Source organism: Euwallacea similis, chromosome 21 (assembly GCF_039881205.1).
Source record: "Euwallacea similis isolate ESF13 chromosome 21, ESF131.1, whole genome shotgun sequence".
NCBI lineage: Eukaryota > Metazoa > Arthropoda > Insecta > Coleoptera > Curculionidae > Euwallacea > Euwallacea similis.
The window spans coordinates 1,826,916-1,839,565 of record NC_089629.1 but is presented as its reverse complement, the minus strand read 5'-3'; the positions used below and the strand labels follow the sequence as shown (position 1 = coordinate 1,839,565).

The following is a 12,650-nucleotide window of genomic DNA, read 5'->3' as shown; positions in this document are numbered from 1 at the left end:
AAGTTAGGGAGTTTATTTAGTACCCCCAATAAGTTTTCTGTTAGCGACCCATTAACGAAATCATGTAATCTGTAAGAACTGAACACGTCTTTAAGATTTAAAAACATGTTTGCGCAACAATTTGTATTCTAAAGCAGATTCAAGGGGCAATTTGCATACAATAATATAATCGATTGCAATAAAAATCCCCACAGGCTTCTTGGAATAGAGGTTAGAGGTTTAGCCTCCACAGCGTTCTTCCCCGCTATTTATGGTTGTTTAATAGCCCAAAGAAACTTCGTTGAAAGCTACAACATAAATTATGCAGAAATGTTTTGATGGTCACAGGTTTGTTGATAAGGAATACGTTATTGATGCAACGATTTTCTGAATTTGATGATTATGTAAAAACCGCGTTTAGGATGATAATTAGCGAACGCCTTACTTCTGCAGTGTGTTTTTTAAATGAGAAACACTTTTTCATGTGTTGAATCGTTTCCCTCGCTTTTAGCTCTATTTCGTTAGATGACAGCTAAAAAACCCCGAAATTGTCACTCTAATTTGTCAACTACGTCAAAAAAGTTTGGAATGTTAGGACTTGTGTCTTATGAAACCCAAGTCAATGTGGCAACATCGCCATCCACCCTAGCCAGTCCCTTGAATGATGTTTTTGTTTAGGTGTGAGGGCAAACACCCAGTTTCAGACACTTACCTAGCACCACTTGTCTCGAAAGTAACTTGCTTTGTCTCGTCATTGTTCGTTTTTCTCGATATTATCTCAAAACGTATGTTATTGTTTAATACTAATAAACCTTAGCTAAAGTTAAGAAGGTTATTGGTTATTTTTTGCGCGAAAGGGGGTGTCTGCAACTGCGCATTCAAGGTGGTGCGATCGTCATTGTCCACTCCATAATTAATTTGGCGGCCATTTTGTAGATTTCCGAATTCCGGTAACGCTTGCGAAGTACAACACCTTTGGTCTTTCGAACCGGGATCGCACCATTTTTAGTTCTACGAAACGGACGTATGTATTTGGGCCCCATGAAAGGGATCATACCTGCTTCGAGCCATTTGCAACCGAAAGCACAATAGTAAATAAAAAAGACTTGAAGATGCATTGGTTTGGGAGAACTTAGCTGCATATGGAGGTACTTTCAAACAATATTTTAAAATTTCAAAGAATGTTTTTAAAGTCTGGAATATCAAATTATGGGTGAATTTTGATTCACATATAATAAAAAAATTTCCATTTTCGATTGAGTTTGAATTCGCCGACCACTAGTAGCTTGCCGGTTTATCGTTCTACTAACTAAGCTACAATTGATCCTCCCATAACTTCAGGCGCAGCGATCTCTGATTGTAAACACGATCCCTTTTCCTTCAACGTCTCCCACCAATGCATTAGGTTGTAGAAGTACCCTGATGAGCCGATTGAAATAATGTTCTTTGGTGGTTTAGATAGTTTAGCGATAACCCAGAAAACTAGTGGTCGTTGATTCAAACCCAATCGAAGGTGGTGGGCTTTTTTTTCTAACTTTAATGTCCCCTACATCGTCAATTCATATAATAAATAATTCGCACATGAATAAACTTAAATTCATCCGTTTTATCAATTCGGGACGGTTAAGATTACATAACCGCACTGCTCAATGTTTGATTAAGAGCTATATTACAATACTACTATGGTGATTTTATTTTATCTAGAAATACGGCCTTTTTGGCGAACATTAATACGCCAAAACAAACCCAACTTTGCTTCCATTTAAGCCATACCGACCTCCAGTAGAATTGAGAATCAAATTTGAGATATCCCGTATATTTCCAGATCCTAAGTTGCGTATCCTGCAAATTTAAGAATATATTTTAGAAAATCTACATTCTTTACGGCAAAGGCAGAACAGATCTCTTGACTTTTGTGTAAGGTGAACAAAGACAGAACATGTCTCTTAGACCTGTAGTCTTTTACAGCATTTATTTAGTAAAACATTATATATGTATATATCTGTAGACCCGTAGAGATTGGAGCGGGGCTCTCATAGCGACTAGTTATATCCATATACGTCCAAAACAGTTTGGACTGGCTTTTTCCAAATTACTATAACTGAAAGTGTAGCGCATTTTAACACTGCCGAGGCTGAACGTTGGTAACGCGACGAGACGCCATAAAAACCCAGAAGAAAAACTTTGAATTTGGTTTTAATTTTGTTTTATTGTTTTCTCGATTGTTATTTCCGGGATTTTTAAAAATTGTTACGTTTTAACAGTTCTTTAAGTTAATTAAAATGAATCATTGTTATTGTTTATTTGTTTTATCATAAATCTAGATTTTATTGTTCCAGTTTTAAGTTCAGTTCTTTCTCTTGTGGATATAAATATGAAATAGGTGAGTTTGTGATCAAGAGTGACGAAAAGTATGGAAGAGATTTTAAAACAAGTTGTCTTCTTATTCAATTATTGATTTAAACTCCAAATTGACTTTACATATTTTTCTTTTTATTTCAACTTTCAGGGTTCATTATGCCATATTCAGTAAAAATTGTGGTATTGGATTACTATATGTCAGCACCAACTCCCGGTTTAGATGTGATTTATTCAGAATTTAGGAGCTCAACAATTAGTCAAGTACCAGTAATAAGGTGTTTTGGTTCTACAGAAACTGGTAAGTATTTTTAAGTCAAAATGGTAGCAGAAAATTTTTTATTGTATATGTTTCACTCAATGGCAATGTCACACTTAAAATTATACTTGCTTTAAAAATATACTGGCAATTGATTTGGTGTGTCATTTATTAACATCTTGTGTAAGTAGACACTTGTTTAAATTTAATACTTAAGACTATTTTTTTATAGCTTGATAATTCATTTTTGTTCACTTTTTATATTGAATGTTTCACCTTTTTGAAACTTTTTATAAAAACACAATGCTTTTCTTTACTTTTAGGTCAAAAAATATGTGTTCATATCCACGGAGTTTTTCCATATTTCTATATTCCTTATGACGGGAAGAGCAATCCTGAAGAATTAATGTATAAATTAGCTGCAGTTATTGATAAGACTATTAATATACAGTTTAACCAAGCCACTTCCAATGCACAGCATGTTTATAAAATATCTTTGGTATCTGGAATGTAAGCTGATATATTTATTTAATTTTCAGTTTAATGTGATCCAAATTTTAGACCAATGTATGGCTATCATGCCAAGAAGCACCAATTCCTAAAAATTTATCTTTACAACCCAAGTTTGGTGCTCAAAGTTGGGGCCCTACTCTTAAACAAAAACATCCTCGCCCAAGTATTTCAACCACATGAAATCCACTTGAACTTTACTCTTCAATTTATGATTGACTACAACCTTCATGGCATGAGCAGTATTGTGATGTCCAACTTAAAGTTTCGTTTCAATCCAGAAAAGCCAGATACTGATATTGATAAGGATTTATTTTTGCCATACTCAATACAAAAAACTTCCTTGTGTGAATTGGAAGGAGATGTTCTTGCAGAAAATATCTTAAATAAGCAAGAAATATTAAGTGGAAATTTAGCAGTCAATCCAGGCATTGCAACTTTGTGGGAGGATGAGAAACAGAGGAGACGGAACAACAATCAAACATCACAATTAGGATGTTTTCTAGAACTGAAAAATATGAATGTCGCTCCTACTAAGACACATTTGGTGTATCAGCAAGCTCTCAAAGAGAGACTGGCTATCTTATCAACTGATAATGTAGTTGAAAAAGTGAGAAATGTGACATTAATAGAGGGCAGTTTGTTGCATAGGTTATTGTAGGAACTCAGTCCAAATGTTTCAATTTATCCTGCTGAAACTCCTAGTGATTTAAATATTCAAAATGCCTCTCTCTTGGATGTTCATGGCTCATCTTCATTAGAGTTGTCCCTGGATGACACCATTGTGTCAAATAATCAAAACCTAGATATTACTTTAACATCCAATGATGTTAGTCTGGATCAAGATGCTCAGTCTTTTTTGCGAATATTAGAACAACTAGCTGAAGAAAAGGTTCATGATAATTAAAAAAGTTTTATAATATTTATGGATTAAATTATTTTCTAGGTTGTTGAAGCTGAAGAGGAAGGCTGTGTGTTATCCCAGCTGCCTCTTTTGGAACAAAATGATGAAATTGCAGAAGATGATCTGGACTTAAGCATGCCTCTTGAGTTACTTACCACTCCTGTAAAGCCATATGTGGATCCTGGCAAATATTCAAGTGACAGTGATGAAAATGAGGACTGTTTTAACACAACCTTGATTCCTCAGACTGATGGACAGCATTATAGTAGTGACTCAGATGATGGAAATCTCACTGAGGAAAATCTTAATGAATCAATAATGGCGGTAAATTTAAAGCCTTATTCATAATTATATCCCTCTTATCTCTGTGTTTGTAACTGCAGGAACTATTAGTAACTCCTTGTAGAATAATAGTAACTGCTTATTAAATATTAATTGACATTTCTAGAAGACTACCGCATCTCAGCAATATAGCGGTAAATCGATACCTGTCATTCACACAACCAAGGAATCAGACAATTGCCCGAAAAAATCGCCAGACAAACTTAGTTTATCACCATATGTCTTACTACCCAGATGCACACCAATAGTAAAACTCCGTCGACTAGATATTGATCAATCCCACTCTGTGGATACTAACGACTACCACCTCCCGCACCAACCACCTCCATCATCAAAAATGCAAGAAACTTTTGAGAAAATCATGCGACTCTTGAAATTTAGGGTCAATCAGCTGACTCTTAAAAGGAAACTATTGAGTATAGGGAAAGTGATCAAAAAGAATTCAATTGCGCAATTGGCACATGGTGTGAAACCGAAGTTTAGAGTTAAACCTTACAAAACGCATTTCCTAAGTAAGTATTTTAACAATTTTCTGGAGAACGGTGTGATTTTTCGCATGGCTTGGGATTATTTTTAACAGTGTTTTGTTTGAACCATTTTTGTGTGTTAATTTTTAGTGTCCGAGAATGAGTCCACGTTGAAATGCCTCATACACCTTACACATAACTATATCGAACCTGACCTTCATTTGTTTATCAATACACCATTAACTGCATATTTCCTATACTATGGTGGCCAAAGTACTCCAATAACTATACAAATTCCTAAAAATTTAGCTGATTCTGAAGCCAAATTTTTATGTGATACATTCAAGTTTTCCGGTGAACGTGATGAAAGAAGCTTGCGTAAATCGCGCAGAAAATTAACCTTACTGCAAAACAAAATTTTAAACCGCAAAAGAGGTGTTAAGAGAACTCGTAGCGGTTCTTTAAAAATATCAGAGAAAAACTGCAAAAATGTAGAATTAAAACACTTGGTAGTACGTGTAGAGAGGAGTGAATGCGTTGCATTAAACCATTCAATTTGTCCCAGTAATAAAGTGAAAATTAACAAGCCATCATTGGAGACTGAATTGAGGTTTCAAAATCAAGTAGCTGAGGACAGTAGAAAAATAAAAGAACAGTTACATTTGTTGAAAAATTGCGACATCATTGATGTAAGCGCATCACAGAACTTGCTACCCATAATTCAATCGGGTCAATCATATTCCCGAAGCAAGAAATCTTTGATTTCTGACTATAAAAACTGTTTCAAATTTGAACTTCTCAAACAAGAAATCTTTAAAATTGAAAAAATGAGCCGGTTCAAACAGAGGAAGGTCTTAATAGGTGGTACGTGTTGTGTTAGTGATCAGGAGAAACGCAAGTTTTCCCTTGATATTGAGAAGAAACAGTTTTCAAGCCCGTTTTTGATTACTCCGAAACTTATTAATAGTGAGCAAGAAAAGGGCAACTATTCCGCCAGTAGTTTTCCTTTTGGAAATGGTGAAGGTATTATATGGGTTAAATGGTCATGGTACTAATGGAAACAATGTGATAGTTCGGTCATTATTAATGTTATGCTTCAAATATAAGTATATATATATATATATATATATATATATATATATATAAGTATGTATAATTATCAATGTATATTTTCTTCCAATAATCGACCAAATGACACGCGCTAATTTATCCAAATTAGCGTAAAATTATATATTGCTTCCTAGTTCTACGCTGCTTAATTGTTTACATTAATGTGCCTATGTTAACATTTCTTTACAAAATATACAGGGCGTCCTGATTTGATTTGTCAATATTCCGGGAATGCTAAGATAAGACAATTTGAGCCTTAATAGCTTATGTGCATTAGTATATTGATTTTTTCCATGAAGCATACTTTAATTTCGCTAGGTACCTACCTGACAAATTCCGCTAAAATTAAAGTAGTATTTTTAACAGTATCACAACTGGATTCAGCAAAATTGTCTTCTAGCATAACAATTTGTTTACCGTCTCAAAAGTAGAATAGTAATTCCAGGTAAAGCTCTTTTCTGATTTGAAGAAAATTATTTTTTACCAGCGTAACGGATATGTTTGGTTTCTTTTTTTGAAAAAATGATTACTGGTTTTTAATGAATTTATACATCATTTTCAGAAAGCATGGAATATTGAGATCTCGACGCAGGACGCCCTGAATATAATAATATTTTACACGTTTGAAATGAAATATTTAGTTTGATGTAGTTGATAGTTAATTTATTAGATTTTTTACAGTTTCAGTGTATGCATGCATGTAATTCAGATGATTTTAATTAATTAAAAAAAATTACTTCACTAATCGCAAATATTAAACTGCATCTTTACCTATCTACTCTCGGGAAACAATGAAATTCTCATTCAAGCTTGTAAATTATCATCCCAAAAATACGTAAAAATAAACGCACGTATTAAGAAATTATTGATTTTTAGATATTTTTGGAACTGCTCTAAAGCGTAATATCAATCAGGCTCTTCCAATGCGTAACATGTATATTAATTGTGATGGAGCTATGGATTCTAGTTCTGAAGATGAGCAAAATATCGCTTTGAAAACGAAATCCTTAAGGAAGACACCTCGTCCATCGCCTTATCCTTCATTGGCTATCACTCTTACGAATACACCAAACGGGACAAAGTGTGGTTCAGGTGAGAAAGATATTTACGGGTTTAAATGCATATTCTTAAAGGATTAAAATGTCTATATAAATGTTTTACCTGCGAGTTTTTTTCAATTTTTTAAAATTCAATTTCAATCAATTTGTCAATAATTTTATCAAGTTCTTATTGTAGAAATCGAATTGAACTTTTGCAATTGTATTTTTATGTGTAAAAAGCTTTAAATGTTTCCCTTGAGTAGTATGCTAAGTGCATTGTTTCGACACAACTGACGATAATTTACCTATTAGGACCTGCTGATAACAAGCTACCAATACCTGGAAACTACAAAGAGTGAGTTAGCTTCAATCTTTTAAACTGGTTATTGGATTTGATTAGCAAGTAGTTACTAAAACTCTGCCATATTGTCAGAGTCAGTTTCGGCTGAACTGCACAGTCTCAGTCGGCGACGATGGTTACCGACTATACGTATATTTGACATTCAAAAAATATATATTAATTAGTGACTTAATATTGATAATTTGACTCTTAATTCATTAAAAATTAATTCTGAAGCTGGGATCCCTTTTAAATATTCGTCAGATCAAACGACATTCAAATTTTCTGACATAATTTTTTTATCTTTATTCTAGCTGCCACTCTGCCAATCAGTCACTGAAAGTGCCCTACAAACACAATCTCTTTTCTCCTCAAACAACTTCTTCATTAAATCAAACCACAACAGAGGAGTTCATATCGTGTACCTACTCCTTAAAATTAGCTCTTACTACCTCACAAATGTCAAAGCAAAGTTATATTCCAGTCCAAGAGACTCAGTCTTGTAGAGACGTTTCTCAGAGCTGCGACCCTTTATATGGTGATACGGACTTATTTTCCGATAACGAGGATCCAAATGAGCACAATCTCACCGTCTCTGAGAAATATGATTTAAATTCGAAATTCCTTGCTAAAGAAGGTTGTTCTACAATTTTTACTCCTGATAGCTCAGTTCCAAGTTCGGGCCAAAGTTTATCCTCAGATATTCCCCCATATCAACTAGAACTTCAAACTTCAATAAAAAACCAACCTAGTAAACCGCAGGCACCCACAAGATCCAGAGTAGAAGCAACATTGACAGAGTATAAAATCCCGAAAATTCAACAACAAGAGCCGTTTTATGGTAATGCAGATGATTATACAGGATTTGTGGAGATTGGCCAAAGAACTTTACGCATTCCAAGCAAAATCGCTGCTCATTTACCAGATTTCGAGTCACAATATAATGCAATAGAGGCATTTAGAAGAAATTTTATTGAGAACGTTGTTAAATTGAAATGGAATGCAAATAATGTTAAAAACATGAAGTTGGCTTATTGTGCTAATAAAACTGTAGTGCTCCGCCCTATAAAGAGTGCACCTTCAATTCGAAGTGTCAAAAATTGGGAAAAAAATATGTCACATCATGAAGAGTCTTCACCTGAACCAACACCACATGAAGGACGATCGAAAGTGTTCTATATTCCTGATAGTCCTAATAACATGAATGGCGATTCAGATTGTGAGCTTTCTTTAACGCCTTTAACACCTTTGAATTCGGTAATAGATCATAGGAAGGAAAAGGAAAAAATTATTCATCCAGCAAAAAATGAATCCGGGAATAAATCTTGTCAAATCAGTGGTCAAACTCCATACAACACATTCGGCTTTGAAAAGTCGGTACAAGATTTATATGCAGCCAGAGCAGTGGAGCAGCATCAGTACCTAACTACTATGGTATTGGAACTCCATGTTCGCACTAGAGGCGATTTTAAACCCGATCCTCAATTAGACCAAATTGGTGCAATTTTCTACTCAATACTGAACGATATACCCGAAAATAGTCCAAAGAAGCGCAAAATTAGAGGCGTGATAGCTGTAAATAGCCTACCCGTAGAACTGGAAAAGATCAGGGCTGACTTCCTTTATGGCTTAGAAATTGACTGTGATATTACTTATGTAAAGACCGAAGAAGCTTTAATATATAGTGTAGTAGAGTTAGTTAGAAAGTGGGACGCAGATATATTAACCGGTTATGAGATTGAAATGCTCTCTTGGGGGTATTTAATAGAAAGAGCGCTTGTTTTATCAATAAACTTGATGCCGTTGCTCGGCAGAAGTGAGTTGCATAAATTTGGAAAGTCCAAGTTAAGCTACCAGGAATTTGAGACTAATATCATTGGTCGTATAGTACTGAACGTATGGAGAATAATGAGACATGAAATCGCTGTCCAGAGCTACACATTCGAGTCAGTAGTGTATCATATTCTGCATAGACGCATCCCTTTGTACCCATTTAAAGATTTGACTTTCTGGTGGGATCATTGCAGCAATCTTTACAGGCACCGCACAGTTCGTTACTACTTGCTGCGCGTAGATACAATACTAGAACTGTTTCATAAATTAGATTTCATTAATCGAACAAGTGAACTTGCCAGATTGTTCGGAATTATGTTCTACGAAGTTTTATCCAGGGGTTCGCAATTTAGAGTCGAATCAATGATGCTTCGCCTTGCCAAACCTCTGAACTTCGTTCCTGTGTCCCCAGACGTCAAGCAGCGAGCTCATATGAAAGCTCCAGAATTTATTCCATTGGTGATGGAGCCCGAATCCAAAATGTATACCGATCCAGTTATAGTTTTGGATTTTCAAAGCTTATATCCTTCAATAATAATAGCCTATAACTATTGTTTCACCACTTGTGTGGGAAGGGTTGGCAACCTAGGCCAGAACCACCCTTTCGAGTTCGGAGCTACCCAATTAAAAGTGCCAAGAAAACTGCTAGAAAAGCTCAGTAAGAGGAATTTGCTGAACTTTTCCCCCTGTGGAGTAGCGTTTGTAAAAAATAAAGTTCGAGAGGGAATTTTGCCGAGAATGTTGAAGGAAGTCCTGGACACGAGACTTATGGTGAAAAATTCGATGAAAGAAAATAAAGGGGAGGACAATTTGCTGAAAGTGTTGCACAATAGACAACTTGGATTGAAGTTGATAGCGAACGTTACTTATGGTTACACTGCTGCTAACTTTAGTGGGAGAATGTGTTGTGTGGAAGTGGGAGACAGTGTCGTGAGCAAAGGCAGGGAGACATTGCAACGAGCTATTGCAGTAGTGGAGGAATCTACTGAATGGGAAGCTAGGGTAGGTAATTTCTACTTTTAATATATTCTCTGGTCAAGTTTTAGGTTTTCTTGCGTCTTTAAGCAAGGGAGCTGTTTCGTTCAGAAACAGTCCTTCATTTTTCTTCAATCAGCTTTCCAAATGCCGAAACTATAGTTTAGTGACTACTATAGCAACTCTCGCACAAATATCTTTCAAATTTAGAATAATCGATAGGTCGTTTATGGAGACACAGACTCACTCTTCGTCTTAGTACCCGGCAGAACAAAAGAAGAGGCCTTTGAAATCGGCAAACAAATTGCAGATGCTGTCACGGCAGATAATCCCGATCCTGTGAAGTTGAAATTGGAGAAGGTGTACCAGCCATGTATTTTGCAAACTAAAAAGAGATACGTGGGCTACATGTACGAGAGTCCGGACGATGAAGTTCCAGTCTATGAGGCTAAAGGTATCGAAACTGTAAGGCGTGATGGGTGCCCGGCTGTTTCAAAGGTAAGAAGGAGCAAAAATATAAAGTATTCCTGAAACTCCTCTAAAGAATAACCTTATGAAAATCTTATATCACTTTAGTTTAGTTTTCTTGTTTTAATATTATTATTCAGAAATATGTTTGTGAAGAATGTTGTTTTCAGATGTTACAAAAGTGTCTCACCCTTCTATTCGAGACTAAAAATGTAAGTATTATCAAGAACTACGTGTTAAAACAATTCAGCAAGATTCAGGCTGGGAGAGCAAGCATTCAGGATCTAACCTTCGCGAAAGAATACAGGGGCAGTAGTGGATACAGACCTGGAGCATGTGTGCCTGCCTTAGAACTTGCGCGGTATTTATTTACTGTTTATTTAAAATCTAATTTAGTAAATACTTTCTTACTACTGCTTAGACTGTATCTATTAAAGCTACAAGTAAGTACTATTTATATTTGAATATATTTTAATTTGTAGAAAATGGATCTTGACTGATAAGCGCAACGAACCACGTAGCGGGGAGAGAGTGCCATACATTATAGTGAATGGCCCTCCCGGATTACCATTAATACGTCTTGTACGTACTCCAAAGGATCTTCTCAGTGACAGTGCTCTGCGCCCCAATGCCCTCTATTATATTACCAAAGTCATTATTCCACCTCTAAATCGGTGCCTCAATCTCATCGGTGCTGATGTCAATATTTGGTAAAGAAAAAAATACGAAATATAAAACTGCCCTTGTAGGGCTAAAATTATTAATGTGCTGTTAAGTTTAACTGCAAGCTAAAAAAGTCAGATTTTTGGCATCTATAGAAACCAGCTTGATGCGAAGGTTAGTGCCACATTAATAATGTGGCCCTAATTTCCTTTAACTACTTTCAGCAAGTCGCCTTTCAGGTTTAATCAGATGCCTCGAAAGAGTACTCAGTATCTTCCAAATACGTCTCCGAAAATTAAAACCACAATTTCACAATATTTTATTTCGAAAATGTGCGCATGTTGCTCGGAACCCACGCTGGAAGGACTCTGTGTGACATGTAGTCAAAAGCCGCATCTGGCAGCTCTGGTGCTTATGGAGAAATTAAGAAAATGGGAACAAAACTACAACAATACATTATTGGTAAGATCCACACTCTGAGAATGGACTGAATATGAACATTTCTATTTGAATTGGGTTAGGTAGTATAATCAGTGCTACACTTTTTGACTCTTATCATTTCCCGTAACTTAATTATAATAATTAAATATTGGTGGTAGGTACAGATAAAATAACCATATGACATTAGACATTACCTAGCGATTCCTCATTCTGCTTCAGATATGCCATTCTTGTACTGGCTATAGGGACCAAGTTAATTGTAACTCTTTAGACTGTCCTGTGCTCTACAGACGAATCCAAACTTGTAACGATCTTCAACAATCTGCGTATGTACGAGAACTTCTAGAAACTGCAACTATTTTTGGTAAAACTAACTTTTTTGATGGTAGATGAATAGGGACTGTGAAATTAATTTTTAGAAGAAAATTGGTGTGTTTTAACTATAAATGTTTATTGTAAAATTCTTCTTTCTAAGTTTTAAGTAGTAGTAATGAGAATGTTTAAAATCTAGTTTTCATGCTGATATTAGCACATGGCGTATAGTCGTATATAGTGATATTGTATATAATATCCTTATGTAACATACATATAATATCTGTTAATTTACACATTTTATAGTAATGTGTAATGTGTAAATTAATACAGAGACTTTTGTGATTTTTACTGGTAAATTGTTAAACAGTTTCTAGTGATACATAGTTTTGTTAGTTTGCTTTATATTTTGTCTAGTTTTAAAATTCATCTTAACATGTTTTTATTGTCAATTTTGTCATTAATATTATTTTCAAAAATGTGCATCTTCAGTTTTACCAATTAAAATTTAGCTTTATTGCGTTGTATGCATATAATTGAAAAGAATATCATTCCCCTTTTGTTTTTTTTAAATAAATACAAATTTATTCGTTAAGTTATAGGTCGTTGATGGTTATGTTCAAACCTTTGACCACTCCCATCCCTTTGG

At 35.1% G+C, this 12,650-nt stretch overlaps 2 protein-coding genes across 3 annotated transcripts in view; one reads left to right on the top strand and one right to left on the bottom strand.

Annotated features, from left to right (window-relative positions):
- Tsf1 (Transferrin 1) overlaps positions 1–12,650 on the bottom strand; it is a 185,638-nt gene that overhangs the window by 8,359 nt on the left and 164,629 nt on the right. The gene's annotated exons all lie outside the window — the stretch shown is intronic.
- Positions 2,225–12,547, top strand: DNApol-zeta (DNA polymerase zeta catalytic subunit). 2 transcript variants are annotated; one of them, XM_066400527.1, is made up of 15 exons: positions 2,225–2,362; positions 2,489–2,638; positions 2,920–3,106; positions 3,158–3,716; positions 3,768–3,998; positions 4,053–4,334; positions 4,459–4,864; positions 6,806–7,021; positions 7,282–7,324; positions 7,624–10,144; positions 10,340–10,615; positions 10,756–10,946; positions 11,068–11,295; positions 11,488–11,710; positions 11,909–12,545. In XM_066400527.1, the coding sequence occupies exons 2-15, from the start codon at positions 2,497–2,499 to the stop codon at positions 12,080–12,082; spliced, it is 5,679 nt and encodes a 1,892-aa protein (XP_066256624.1). In that variant the 5' UTR covers positions 2,225–2,362; positions 2,489–2,496; the 3' UTR covers positions 12,083–12,545. The 2 variants fall into 2 exon arrangements, with proteins under 2 accessions (XP_066256624.1, XP_066256625.1); XM_066400528.1 differs by lacking the exon at positions 2,225–2,362 and having other exon boundaries at positions 2,469–2,638; positions 10,756–10,797; positions 10,846–10,946; positions 11,909–12,547.

Bases quoted from the DNA above. Each gene is read 5' to 3' on its own strand.
- DNApol-zeta (XM_066400527.1), top strand. From the start codon at position 2,497: ATGCCATATTCAGTAAAAATTGTGGTATTGGATTACTATATGTCAGCA. The intron at 3,999-4,052 runs GTTCATGATAAT...ATTATTTTCTAG, and splicing joins AACAACTAGCTGAAGAAAAG to GTTGTTGAAGCTGAAGAGGA. The intron at 7,325-7,623 runs GTGAGTTAGCTT...TCTTTATTCTAG, and splicing joins ATACCTGGAAACTACAAAGA to CTGCCACTCTGCCAATCAGT.